Raw genomic sequence first — 13,329 nt, 5'->3', positions numbered from 1 at the left:
TGAAGTGTACCTATGATGAAAATTACAGGCCTCTCTCATCTTTTTAAGTGGGAGAACTTGCACAATTGGTGGCTGACTAAGTACTTTTTTGCCCCACTGTATATATGTGTGTGTGTGTATGTGTATATATATATATATATATATATAGATATCTGTATATATATATATATATATAGAGATATCTGTATATATATATATATATATATATTATATATCTGTATATATATTACACACACACACAAATGACTATTTCTTACCTTTGATTATTGGGTGTTCTAATAGATTGCCAGCCTTTTCTCGGGAGTTGATAGGCTTGAAGTCATAAACAGCGCAATTCTTCAAGCATTTCGAAGAGCTGCTGGCAAACGCAGTAAAGTGCTGTTTGAATGAATGCTTACGAGCCTGCTGCTGCCTACCACCACTCAGTCAGACTGCTCTATCAAATCATAGACTTAATTATAATATAATAACACACAGAAATACGAGCCTTAGGTCATTAATATGGTCAAATCCGGAAACTATCATTTCGAAAACAAAACGTTTATTCTTTCAGTGAAATACGGAACCGTACCGTATTTTATCTAACGGGTGGCATCCATCAGTCTAAATATTGCTGTTATATTGCACAACCTTGAATGTTATGTCATAATTCCGTAAAATTCTGGCAAATTAGTTCGCAACGAGCCAGGCGACCCAAACTGTTACATATACCCTGACTCTGCGTGCAATGAACACTAGAGAAGTGACACAATTTCCCTAGTTTAATATTGCCAACTAACATGAGTTTAAAATAATATACATCTGTGTATTGATTTTAAGAAAGACATTGATGTTTATGGTTAGGTACATTCGTGCAACGATTGCTTTTTTCGCAAATGCGCTTTTGTTAAATCATCCACCGTTTGGCGAAGTTGGCTGTCTTTGTTATGAAGAAAAAGAGCGGGTTGAGAGTTTCAAGTTCCTTGGTGTCCACATTACAAACAAACTATCATGGTCCAAACACACCAAGACAGTCGTGAAGAGGGAACAACAACATATTTTCCCTCTCAGGAGACTGAAAAGATTTGGCATGGGTTCCCAGATCCTCAAAAGGTTCTACAGCTGCACCATCGAGAGCATCCTGACCAGTTGCAGCACTGCCTGGTATGGCAACTGTTCGGCCTCTGACCGTAAGGCGCTACAGAGGGTAGTGACATCCTGACATCCAGGACCTATTTACTAGGCGGTGTCAGAGGAAGGCCCAAAAAAGCGGTACTGGAGTGCCAAGTCTAGCACCAAAAGGCTCCTTCTACCCCCAAGCCAAAAGACTGCTGAACAATTAATAAAATGGCCACCTACCCCCTTGTTTTTACACTGCTGCTACTCGCTGTTTAATATCTATGCATATTCACTTTACAAATTACCTCGACTAACCTGTGGTCTTTTTGGACCCGTGAAGACCTTTAATGTGAGGACAGATTAGCACGAATCCAGTTTCTGCTGTCATTGTTTTAGGGAAAAGTGCCCTTCGCCCAGAACTATGTTGGTTATATGAGTTGGACTCCAATCTGAGTTAGGCCCATCTCTAAAAGCACTAGGCTATTTCCCAAACCTCTTATCCTCTTTTAGTGTTTTAGTAATGTCTTCCCCTACATTTTTTGTCATTGTTTTGTTTGTTTGAAAGATGAATGTTTGCGCAGTGGCCTTCAGGTACCGTCTTCCTGGCGGTTAGTGTTCTTATGGTCAAGATGACTTAATCAGGCTCTCTTTTACTCGGCTCCGAGGCCAGTGTTTTCCTAACTTCTTTCTGTGGTTGGAGGGTTAACTTTCCATTAAATAAAGGTTACAAAAACGAAAAAGAAATACTTTCCGGGTAGTAACTAAGTCCATTCCCTGTTGGTGAGTAGAGTGCTGAGAGCTGATCACTAATGGCGTCTGACACAAAGCGATGTGACTTCCTCCCCGTCACGCTGCCCCAGGCTACTAGTGGACACACACACAGCATGACAGCAGCATTTGCACTCCACCCTCTTGTCACTCCTCCTCTCCCACTTCCACCCCAGCTTAAAATGACCCTTCTCTAACCTCTGGGACCCATGGCTAGAACAGGAGTAGAGAGAGAGAGAGAGAGAGAGAGAGAGAGCGGTCTCTAAAAGGACCCCTTGGGTTTTTAAGCTGTGTCCCTGCCCTGAAAGGGTTTAATGGAGTTGAACTAAAGACAATGAGCTGGCCAGGACACATGGTGTTTTCAGTGGAGCTGTAGTACAGCAGTGGGATCTACCCGGGCCAGTCCAATGGCTGTCAATCTTAAAGAGAGAATGTTTTTCATATTCCCCTATTGCATAAAACACACAGTACAAGGAATATAGACTCGCGGTGCTTTTCAAAGGAGTGCACAGAATCGTCTTAAAAAGGGAAGATACACACCTCTAAGGATGTAGCCTACAGTCAGTTCCGCTTCATGTGCATTTTACAATGATCATCACAAAGAACCGAATTGGACATACGCTGTTGTTTCTGTACCGCCATAGGCTCCGTTTCATTGGAAATGTGAAAGTATGTAGCCTCCAGTCAATTCTACTACACTTTTACACAGACAACGAGCGAGATGGGTGTATTTTCCTACTGTATAACACCACTGGACCGTGCATTGAAAATGTATAACGCTGTAGTGTTGTCACGATACCAACATTTTACAAATGATATGTACCAGGCCAAGTATCATAATACCGAGTAGTATCCTGTAGCATCCTGTTCGCCCCTTCGCCCAGACACTTGTTCCTATTTTCTAAACGTTCTCTAAAAAACCTGTCACTGAAATTCACACTTCTACTCAATACAGCATGTTGAATTTAAGTTCACACTGCATAGAATGGCTGATTTGCTCATATTTGTAAAAAGTTGTTTATCAAACTAATAATTAGGAGTCTGGGATTCGTTTTAAACGGGCCAGGACTTGGTTTGAGAAATAATATAAACATGCATGTGAATCCCGATAGAGGGGGGAAAAGGCATCTCGGGTAATATGGGTGATATTTCTTTTAACCTTTAAGGGTAGAGACCAGCTGTTTTCTGTGCTGTAAAGCTGTAAGCGTTTCCCTCTCTAGCACTTAGAGGCTGCATGACAGTGAACTTGCAAAGTCTACACAAACTGGTCAGTGCTCTTGGTTACAACAAGCGATGAAATTATAGCATCTATCAACATTGCTCGCGTTGCGCGCAGCTCCAATGTAACGCATGTACAAATATAACAACAGAAGACTCGTCTGGGTCTGCAGCCCCGCTCGCCATTACTGCTAAATTATCTATTTTTTAAACTGATGGAGGAAAAGATGTGCATGAAGAGCAGACGGAGAGAAGCCGGTGAGTGAAGGCTAGTAGGGGATGCATAGAGAAGCAGGTGAGTGAAGGCTAGTAGGGGATGCATAGAGAAGCAGGTGAGTGAGGGCTAGTAGGGGATGCATAGAGAAGCAGGTGAGTGAAGGCTAGTAGGGGATGCATAGAGAAGCAGGTGAGTGAGGGCTAGTAGGGGATGCATAGAGAAGCAGGTGAGTGAAGGCTAGTAGGGGATGCATAGAGAAGCAGGTGAGTGAGGGCTAGTAGGGGATGCATAGAGAAGCAGGGGAGTGAGGGCTAGTAGGGGATGCATAGAGAAGCAGGTGAGTGAAGGCTAGTAGGGGATGCATAGAGAAGCAGGTGAGTGAAGGCTAGTAGGGGATGCATAGAGAAGCAGGTGAGTGAGGGCTAGTAGGGGATGCATAGAGAAGCAGGTGAGTGAAGGCTAGTAGGGGATGCATAGAGAAGCAGGTGAGTGAGGGCTAGTAGGGGATGCATAGAGAAGCAGTGGTGTGAGGGCTAGTAGGGGATGCATAGAGAAGCAGGGGAGTGAGGGCTAGTAGGAGATGCATAGAGAAGCAGGTGAGTGAAGGCTAGTAGGGGATGCATAGAGAAGCAGGTGAGTGAAGGCTAGTAGGGGATGCATAGAGAAACAGGGGAGTGAGGGCTAGTAGGGGATGCATAGCGAAGCAGGTGAGTGAAGGCTAGTAGGTGATGCATAGAGAAGCAATAGAGTGAGGGCTAGTAGGGGATGCATAGAGAAGCAGTGGTGTGAGGGCTAGTAGGGGATGCATAGAGAAGCAGGGGAGTGAGGGCTAGTAGGGGATGCATAGAGAAGCAGGGGAGTGAGGGCTAGTAGGGGATGCATAGAGAAGCAGGTGAGTGAAGGCTAGTAGGGGATGCATAGAGAAGCAGTAGAGTGAGGGCTAGTAGGGGATGCATAGAGAAGCAGTGGTGTGAGGGCTAGTAGGGGATGGATAGAGAAGCAGGGGAGTGAGGGCTAGTAGGGGATGCATAGAGAAGCAGGGGAGTGAGGGCTAGTAGGGGATGCATAGAGAAGCAGGGGAGTGAGGGCTAGTAGAGGATGCATAGAGAAGCAGGTGAGTGAAGGCTAGTAGGGGATGCATAGAGAAGCAGTAGAGAGAGGCAGTGGCGTGAGGGCTAGTAGGGGATGCGGAGAGAAGCAGGTGAGTGAGGGCTAGTAGGGAATGCGGAGAAAAGCGGGTAAGTGAGGGCTAGTAGGGGATGCGGAGAGAAGCAGGTAAGTGAGGGCTAGTAGGGGATGCATAGAGAAGCAGTGGAGTGAGGGCTAGTAGGGGATGCGGAGAGAAGCAGGGGAGTGAGGGCTAGTAGGGGATGCATACAGAAGCAGGGGAGTGAGGGCTAGTAGGGAATGCGGAGAGAAGCAGGTAATTGAGGGCTAGTAGAGAATGCGGAGAAAAGCAGGTGAGTGAGGGCTAGTAGGGGAAGCAGAGAGAAGCAGTGGCGTAAGGGCTACTAGGGGATGCGGAGAGAAGCAGGTGAGTGAGGGCTAGTAGGGGAAGCAGAGAGAAGCAGTGGCGTAAGGGCTAGTAGGGGATGCGGAGAGGAGCAGGTGAGTGAGGGCTAGTAGGGGAAGCAGAGAGAAGTAGGTAAGTGAGGGCTAGTAGGGATGCGGAGAGAAGCAGGTGAGTGAGTGAGAGCTAGTAGGGGATGCATAGAGAAGCAGGTGAGCGAGGGCTAGTAGGGGATGCGGAGAGAAGCAGGTGAGTGAGTGAGGGCTAGTAGGTGATGCGGAGAGAAACAGGTGAGTGAGTGAGGGCCAGTAGGTGATGCGGAGAGAAGCAGGTGGTGAGGGCTAGTAGGGGATGCATAGAGAAGCAGGTGAGTGAGGGCTAGTAGGGGATGCATAGAGAAGCAGGTGAGTGAGGGCTAATAGGGGATGCATAGAGAAGCAGGTGAGTGAGGGCTAGTAGGGGACGAATAGAGAAGCATGTGAGTGGGCTAGTAGGGGATGCATAGAGAAGCAGGTGAGTGAGGGCTAGTAGGGGATGCATAGAGAAGTAGGTGAGTGAGGGCTAGTAGGGGACGAATAGAGAAGCATGTGAGTGAGGGCTAGTAGGGGATGCATAGAGAAGCAGGTGAGTGAGGGCTAGTAGGGGATGCATAGAGAAGTAGGTGAGTGAGGGCTAGTAGGGGATGCATAGAGAAGCAGGGGAGTGAGGGCTAGTAGGGGATGCATAGAGAAGCAGGTGAGTGAGGGCTAGTAGGGGATGCATAGAGAAGTAGGTGAGTGAGGGCTAGTAGGGGATGCATAGAGAAGCAGGGGAGTGAGGGCTAGTAGGGGATGCATAGCGAAGCAGGTGAGTGAGGGCTAGTAGGGGATGCATAGAGAAGCAGGTGAGTGAGTGGGGGCTAGTAGGGGATGCGGAGAGAAGCGAGTGAGTGAGGGCTAGTAGGCAAAGCGGAGAGAAGCAGGTGAGTGAGTGAGGGCTAGTAGGGGATACAGAGAAAAGCAGGTGAGTGAGTGAGGGCTAGTAGGGAATGCGGAGAGAAGCAGGTGAGTGAGTGAGGGCTGGTAGGGATGCGGAGAGAAGCAGGTGAGTGGTTGAGGGCTAGTAGGGGTTGCAGGGCGAAGCAGGTGAGTGAGTGTGGGCTAGTAGGGGTTGCGGAGAGAAGCAGATGAGTGATTGAGGGCTATTTGTGGATGCAGAGAGTGAGGGCTAGTAGGGGTTGCATAGAGAAGCAGGTGAATAAGGGCTAGTTGCGGATGCATAGAGAAGCAGGTGGGTGAGGGCTAGTAGGGGTTGCATAGAGAAGCAGGTGAATAAGGGCTAGTTGGGGATGCATAGAGAAGCAGGTGAATAAGGGCTAGTTGGGGATGCATAGAGAAGCAGGTGAATAAGGGATAGGAGGGGTTGCATAGAGAAGCAGGTGAATAAGGGCTAGTTGGGGATGCATAGAGAAGCAGTTGAATAAGGGCTAGTTGGGGTTGCATAGAGTTGAAGGTGAATAAGGGCTAGTAGGGGTTGCATAGAGAAGCAGGTGAATAAGGGCTAGTTGGGGATGCATAGAGAAGCAGGTGAATAAGGGCTAGTAGGGGTTGCATAGAGAAGCAGGTGAATAAGGGCTAGTTGGGGATGCATAGATAAGCAGGTGAATAAGGGCTAGTAGGGGTTGCATAAAGAAGCAGGTGGGTGAGGGCTAGTTGGGGATGCATAGAGAAGCAGGTGAATAAGGGCTAGTTGGGGATGCATAGAGAAGCGGGTGGGTGAGGGCTAGTAGGGGTTGCATAGAGAAGCAGGTGAATAAGGGCTAGTACGGGATGTGGAGAGAAGCAGGTTTGTTGAGGGCTGGTAGTGGATGCGGTTGGCTGATTACAGCTGCCACACCTGATATGTGCATGAAAGTCAAGTAGATATTATTGGACCTACACATACAAGAGGCTGGTGGCTTTTGCTTAAATTCAACAAAATGTTTCAACAAGACTGACTTTATAAACCTTTTATAACAGGAGCCAGCAGTTTCTTTAGATCGGTAAGGGCTGAAAACTATGGTAGTATCATATAAAACGGTACTGAAGCTACAGTGTTCTAAAATGTTGGGATCATAAGTATTGTGACGTTTTGGTGCTGTTATATTACCGTGGTACCAGTATACTGTGCAACACTATAAATGCTGTATTATTAATAGTCATAGATGTTCTCGGGGCCAGCGAGCGCCGGAGTCGGTCAGGTCAGTGGTTCTCAAACCTCTCCTCGGGGACTCCCAGACATTTCACAATTGAGTTGTTGCTTTGAACTAGTTCACCTGATTCAACTAGCCAAAGGCTTGATGATTAGTTGACACGTTTAAACAGGTGTGCCAGCTCTGGAATATATCAAATGCATGGAACGACTGGGAGTCCCCGGGGAGAGGTTTGAGAACCACTGGGTCAGCTGATGATATGCTAGCCAATGGGGCTGGCGGGGCAGTTTGGCGTGGTGATAGTGGCATTTGCTCTTAGCACTTTGTCCATTTCTCTCCCTGTTGCAGTGTTCACACATGAGCGCTTTGAGTGACAGTGGCATTTATGGGCCCCGCTCGAACGGCACCCCATGTCGAGTGTCCCCAGGGGCCCCACAGTCCCTCCATCAGCCTGGGCACAGTCTAGAGGTGGCCAACAGTGCTAGTCCCCTATGACGGCCGTATGAACACATCTACATGATTCTAGTTAGGACATGCTATCCTCGTTTGAACACATACTAGTTATTCTAGTTAGGTTTGGGTGGTATCCAGGTTTTCAGACGTTATACCCTGTCTGTACCATACTGGGGTATACTGTATTACCGGAAGTGTACACAAGGGCTGCTTTTTTTTAATGCACAAAACAATTTAGGCAACAGGGATCTTGATCCAGGAGGATAAACCTGGATCAGAAGTTCTTCTTCATATCAGAAGACCCAAAGCCTCAATCTTAAATGCTAACACAGAACCGCCAGGGCCCATTTGGAAATCATTTTTTGCTTTGATCCTGACTTGTACTCTATTTGACACTCCGCTCCTGTCCTCTCTTTTTTCCATTCCGATAAGTGTCAGTCAGGTGGATGGTTCTGAGAGGATTGTATATGTTTGTGAGAGGATTCACTCCGTATTCTCCCGTAGTAGTACCAGCGGCAGCTTCGTCTGTCTGACTGACTGGCTGTCTGGCTGGCTGGCTGTCTGGCTGGCTCCTCTCATCACAGGGGCATTGTGCATGGATTTACTGCCCTCAATTCCCCGAAGAGGGAGATTTTGATTCCACTGCACTGGCTAATCTCTCTCCACTCCCCCCTCTCTTTCCATCTTCTCCCCTCACCCCCTCACTTATCCAAAACTTCCCTTTTAACTTCTGCTCCCCATCTCCCACTTGTCCTCCTCTTCTCTCTCTTTCTATCTTTCTTTCATACAGCCACTCTCAGTCCCCGGGCTCCATGGCGGCGGCAGTGCAAGGCAGCGAGTGGTCGTGCGGCCGCTGCACCTTCCTGAACTCGGGGGTGGCGCCACGCTGCTCCATCTGCGAGGCGCCGCGCCAGAAACCCGACCTCAACCAGATCCTGAGGCTGAGCAGCACCGAGGAGCAGCAACGCTGGGCCTGCCCCCGCTGCACCCTCAACAACCCCCAGGGCTCCGGCGCCTGCACCGTCTGTGGCTTCGGACCCTCGTTGGGCACCCCCACGCCGACCACAACCATGGCCGCCACCACCAACGGCTTCCTGCCCCCACCACCGCAGCCTCCAGCTCCAGTTATGACTCCCATGGTTCTCCTGGAGCCCCGCGGGCAGCAGCCGGCCAAGGAGGAGGCGCTGAGGAGGTCTGAGAGCAATGGGGAGGTGGGGGGCCTGAGCGGCCTGGGTGGACCCGAGGGGCAGCAGCACCACCACTCAGGCTGGGCGTGCCCGCGATGCACGCTTCATAATACTCCTGTTGCATTGTCGTGTTCGGCCTGCGGGGGACCAAGGAAACTGTCGCTGCCCAAGATCCCACCCGAGGCGCTGGTGGTGCCCGAGGTTCGCACGCCCGTGCTAGGGTTTCCCGTCCACGTAGCAGGGGCCTCTGTCCCTCCACTCCTCATAGACTTGACAGACGACTCGCCCCCCGCAGCCGCCCCCTGCGAACTGCAGGAGGCCCCCGACACCAACTTGCCTCCTACGCCACTCTCCTCCCCTTTCACGCCCTTTTCTTCTCTCCAGAACAACCCAGTGCCCCGCAGCAGGAGAGAGGTGCCCCCGCCAGGGCGGCCACCCAACCCTAACCTCAACGCCCCCAGCCCCACTTCGCCCTCCACGGCCTACGCGCCCCCTCCGCCCTGCCCTCCCCTCCGCCCTGCCAAGCCTAAGCAAGCCCAGCCTCAGGAGCCTTCCTTCCCCAGCAAGCGCCTCAGCATCCTGGAGGAGGAGGACGGCCCCCACCCCCATCACACATCCCACGCCCCCGTTACATCGCCCCCCACTTGGAAGTGCCCAGGATGCTCCTTGCCCAACCTTAGCGGCTCGTCCAAGTGCGAGGCATGTCGCTCGTCGCGGGCCGGTGCCGACCTCATCGACCTGGTGGGCTGCGAGACGGTGCGCTTCACTCCGGCCAGCCCCTCCAGTCCGGACTTCAGCACCTGGGCCTGCTCCAAATGTACCCTCCGCAACCCCACCGGGGTGGCCAAGTGCACGGCCTGCGGTTCCTCCAAGCTGCATGGCTTCCAGGAGCCTAGCTCTCGCTGCTGCCAACACTGCGGTCTCCCCGGCCCCTGCTCCTGCTCCTCAGCCTCCTCCTCATCGTCTTCTGGACACAAGGCCCGGAAACAAGCCCGGGTCTACCCCTCGCCCTCGGCCACCAACACCTCCTCCTCTTCCTCGTCCTCCTCGTCCTCCTCTTCCTCGTGCACGCTACTGCAGGAGAAGCAGTGGGGCTGTCCGGCGTGCACGCTGCTCAACGACGTCAAGTCTAAGAACTGCGCGGCATGCCACACAGCCCAACAGTACCTGACGCTGCGCAAGGTGGCCAAGCCACTGAAGAGGAGGGAGAGCATGCACGTGGAGGCACGGCGGCGCAACGACGAAGGCGAAGCCAAGGAACTCTGGGAGAACATCACCACCTTCTGTCGAGAGGTAAGTCACTCTGGGAACCCGGGGTGGGGGGGGAATGGATTGTGTTTATGCTTTTCAAAAGCTAATAGTGTCTTTTTTAAAGAGCACGTGTCAAGAGAACTGACATCATACCCGAGCAACTTACATCAGTTTCCAAAGAGTTTGAAACTGACACGTCAGCATCACTTTCAGGAGAGATGAACAGTCAACGAGTTTCCCAAAGAGCATATTTCATGGTGCCATGAATAATAAATGCAGTCGGGACGTTTTATATGCGTCACACTGCAACTGTGAACTGCCAAGCGGCACAATACAGCTTTCTAATTCCCCGGCTACTTTACCATGGTCCCAGTGATTAGCAGGCAACGCCGATCTGCCTCGTCTTTTAAAGACGCTGCCAAGAGACCCTAATAGGCTTTTGTTGTCGTAGTTTCTGTCTGCTCATTAGTTGATTTGTAATGGGGCACGGGGTGAACGTTTGTCCCTTGGTTACACCGGCAGTCCCGAACATCTCTGTTTATCCCAAATAGTCATTCTGAAACCAGGACAAATCTCCCGAGTCAGGTGACGTTTTTTTTCTTTTCTTCTTCATATCTCATAATGGTTTCTAATTAGTGGTCGTTTGTCTTAAAAATGCTCCGACCTGAAAGGGTTTTGTTTGTCCGTGAGTAAGTTGCTCGCAAGCCCAGAGTCTGTGTGTGTCATATTTATCATTGCAATATGTGTGGCGCAAGAGGGTTATAAAGCCCATAAGGATCTCTCGATCACGTCCAGCCAGGTGTTTTAAGTGAGCTATACACATTTAGGATCAGCTTCCCCTCCCACAATCCTAACCTTAACCATTATTGGGGAAAATGCTAAACTGACTGGAGATCAGTGTCTAGGGGCAACTTCATGCTAATACACCATGCTGCCCCGGGAACACTTTCTGATCTGCATAAAGAATTTGTCTCTCTGGCTCTTCTTTCTCTCACACAGACACTGCCAGTCTGTTTTCAGTCTTCAGTTCACACAAGGAGCCGTGAATCATAATACATGTTTTATTTAAGAGGTGATCAATTGAAACGGTGAAATGTGTTTTTTTGCAATGGCGTCAGTCAATGCATACAAATCAACCTCAGTCAGTACAATTACATTTATATTGACATTTTTCAAAGTAAACTTAGAAATAACCATTTGAATAAACTATTGCAAGATTACAAGAGGTTAGAAAGTTCTCAAATGGCTAAGAAAAGCTTAGATTCTCTAACCATACTGACGCTGACCCCCATCAAGAAACAATGAATGTTCATTAACCAGCATAAATGTCAGTCTGGAAGAATTAATCATGGGTTTTTCTTAATGGAGAAACCCTAATTACCCTTTGTAATTACAAACTAATCTCCAGATTAAAACACCTAATGTAGAGTGACGTCCCTTTGCCCCACCCCTCGTGCTCATCTTTAAATACTAAAAGACCCAACGGGTCATTTTGGTTCAGTACTCTAGCGCAAAGCGCTTTGATTGGTCTGATTTTGGTTGGTCTCGTAGCCAGCTTGATGTAACCCGTGGCAACCGCCTGTTTGGGTGAACAGTGTGTTCCCAAAAACCTGAAGTAGTCAGTGTAATTAAAAAAATATGTACCTGCTAGGGGGGGGGGGCATGCCCCCCAGCAAAATGTTTGGCCCGAAAAAATGTATTAGTCAATTAAGTAGCCAGCCACATAAGGGTTGGTAGTCCACTATTTGTTTGGCAGTGTATAAAACACACTGGGTGAGGGGACATAGGACTAACCCCAGGAAGAGGTAGAGAAGGAAGATGCCTCACTTTTGGACTTTTTCAAGTTTGCTTTATCTCGACACCACCGAATTTCATCATGTTTGCCTACGCTCTTTGTCAACAAGCAAGAAAATGGGGGGTAAATTTAAACTAATACAGGAAGGTTGTCACTCACACGTATGCATTTCATTCCATGTGGATGGTATCGTGTCATTTTTATAATGGTACAACGTTGGCTCTACCATGCATTATTTATGTCAAATGCTGCTCTGCGAGTTGCGGGTTCACCTTTGGGAGCGTGGGTGGGAAGCCGGCTTGTACAGGAAGGATGTTGGAGAGCCTCTCGTCTCCTCCTCTTGAACACCTAGACTAAATGTATCCCTTCATCTCTACTCTTTCATCCCTCACTCCCAATATCCCATCCCACCGTCGTCCTCCTCTCTTCCCGTTCCCCTCTTCTTTATTCCCCCTCTCCTCTATTCCCTTCTGTCCCCGGTGCTACCGTTCTCCCCTTCTCTCTTCCCCCTCTCCTCACTTCTATCCCCCTGTGCACCATACTCCCCCTCCCCCTTTTCTTTTTCCTTTGCGGCTGTGGTGCTACCCATGTGCACGCTAAGGTGAACACGGGGCATTTTATTTTTAGAAACGGGGGAGTAGAGTAGCAGCAATTATCCGCTTCCCTAAAGCAAATGTAATCAGCGGGAGCATCGAGCGGCACAGCTTAGTTTAGGGAGGGTGGAGTCGGCTAAGCACACTCTCCCCCCGTGCAGTGAATCTATCTCCCCCAGGGTGCCTCATGACTGCCTCAGCCTCACACGAGATGCTAAAATACCTTCAAATGATGTATTTTATGAAACCCTTTTTTTATACATCAGCTGTTGTCACAAAGTGCTGTACAGAAAGGCAGTCTAAAACCCCAAACAGCAAGCAATGCAGATGCAGAAGCACAGCGGCTAGGAAAAAGTCCCTAGAAAGGTAAGAAGCCAGGAGGAAACCTAGAGGGGAACCAGGCTCCGAGGGATGGCCAGTCCTTTTTGGCTGTGCCAGGTGGAGATTAGAAGAGTGCGTTCAGAGGTAACCAGCAGGGTCAAATAATAACCACAGTGGTTATAGAAGGTGTAGGCTCGCGCTCCCGTACCTTCAAAATCATGTCGCTGGAGAATTTTGTCTTGCAAAAACGGTTTGAATGGTCCACTGGGATTTTGATTGGATGTTACATTTCAACCCTCTCCCCACATGCTAGAAGGTAGACTCTTCTACAGGCACGTGCATCACTGTTTTCCGTCCTGGTAGGACATATTTTGAGAATTGTCGTGTATGTAGTCCAAGGGCTGGCAGATGGCGATATTGAGTCATTTCATTTTACCGTCCAAAGGGAATCCATGCAGCCAGCTATGGGCCGGTTTGTACATAAAACGTTCTTCATTTAGGCTGCAAAAGGTGTCATTTTCCTCCTTAAAGACATGCTCTGGAACTTTGGTGACTGCTAATTATTATTTATACTTCCCGGTTTGGGCTGGATGTGTTAATGTGTAGTTCATATGTTTACAATCTATGAGCAGAATTACAGTCTTACCTCAGTTAGCCACGAAATCCCTAGTTTTAAAGCGACCGTTTATCTGGAAGCTGTGCGGCCCCATTTTCTGCACATTATCCCCCACGTGATCCAGCCCCCTAG

General features: G+C 49.2%; 1 protein-coding gene across 2 annotated transcripts in view; it reads left to right on the top strand.

Annotated features, from left to right (window-relative positions):
- capn15 (calpain 15) overlaps positions 1-13,329 on the top strand; it is a 71,045-nt gene that overhangs the window by 34,502 nt on the left and 23,214 nt on the right. For both annotated transcript variants that reach the window (XM_046369081.1, XM_046369080.1), the window contains exon 2: positions 8,225-9,914. In XM_046369081.1, the coding sequence (XP_046225037.1) occupies positions 8,247-9,914 (1,668 nt within the window). In that variant the 5' untranslated portion in view covers positions 8,225-8,246. The remainder of the gene's footprint in view (positions 1-8,224; positions 9,915-13,329) is intronic.

The sequence above is a fragment of the Oncorhynchus gorbuscha genome, linkage group LG11 (genome assembly GCF_021184085.1).
Source record: "Oncorhynchus gorbuscha isolate QuinsamMale2020 ecotype Even-year linkage group LG11, OgorEven_v1.0, whole genome shotgun sequence".
NCBI lineage: Eukaryota > Metazoa > Chordata > Actinopteri > Salmoniformes > Salmonidae > Oncorhynchus > Oncorhynchus gorbuscha.
Note: the sequence above shows the minus strand (reverse complement) of the source record. Positions and strands in the feature narration are given on the sequence as shown.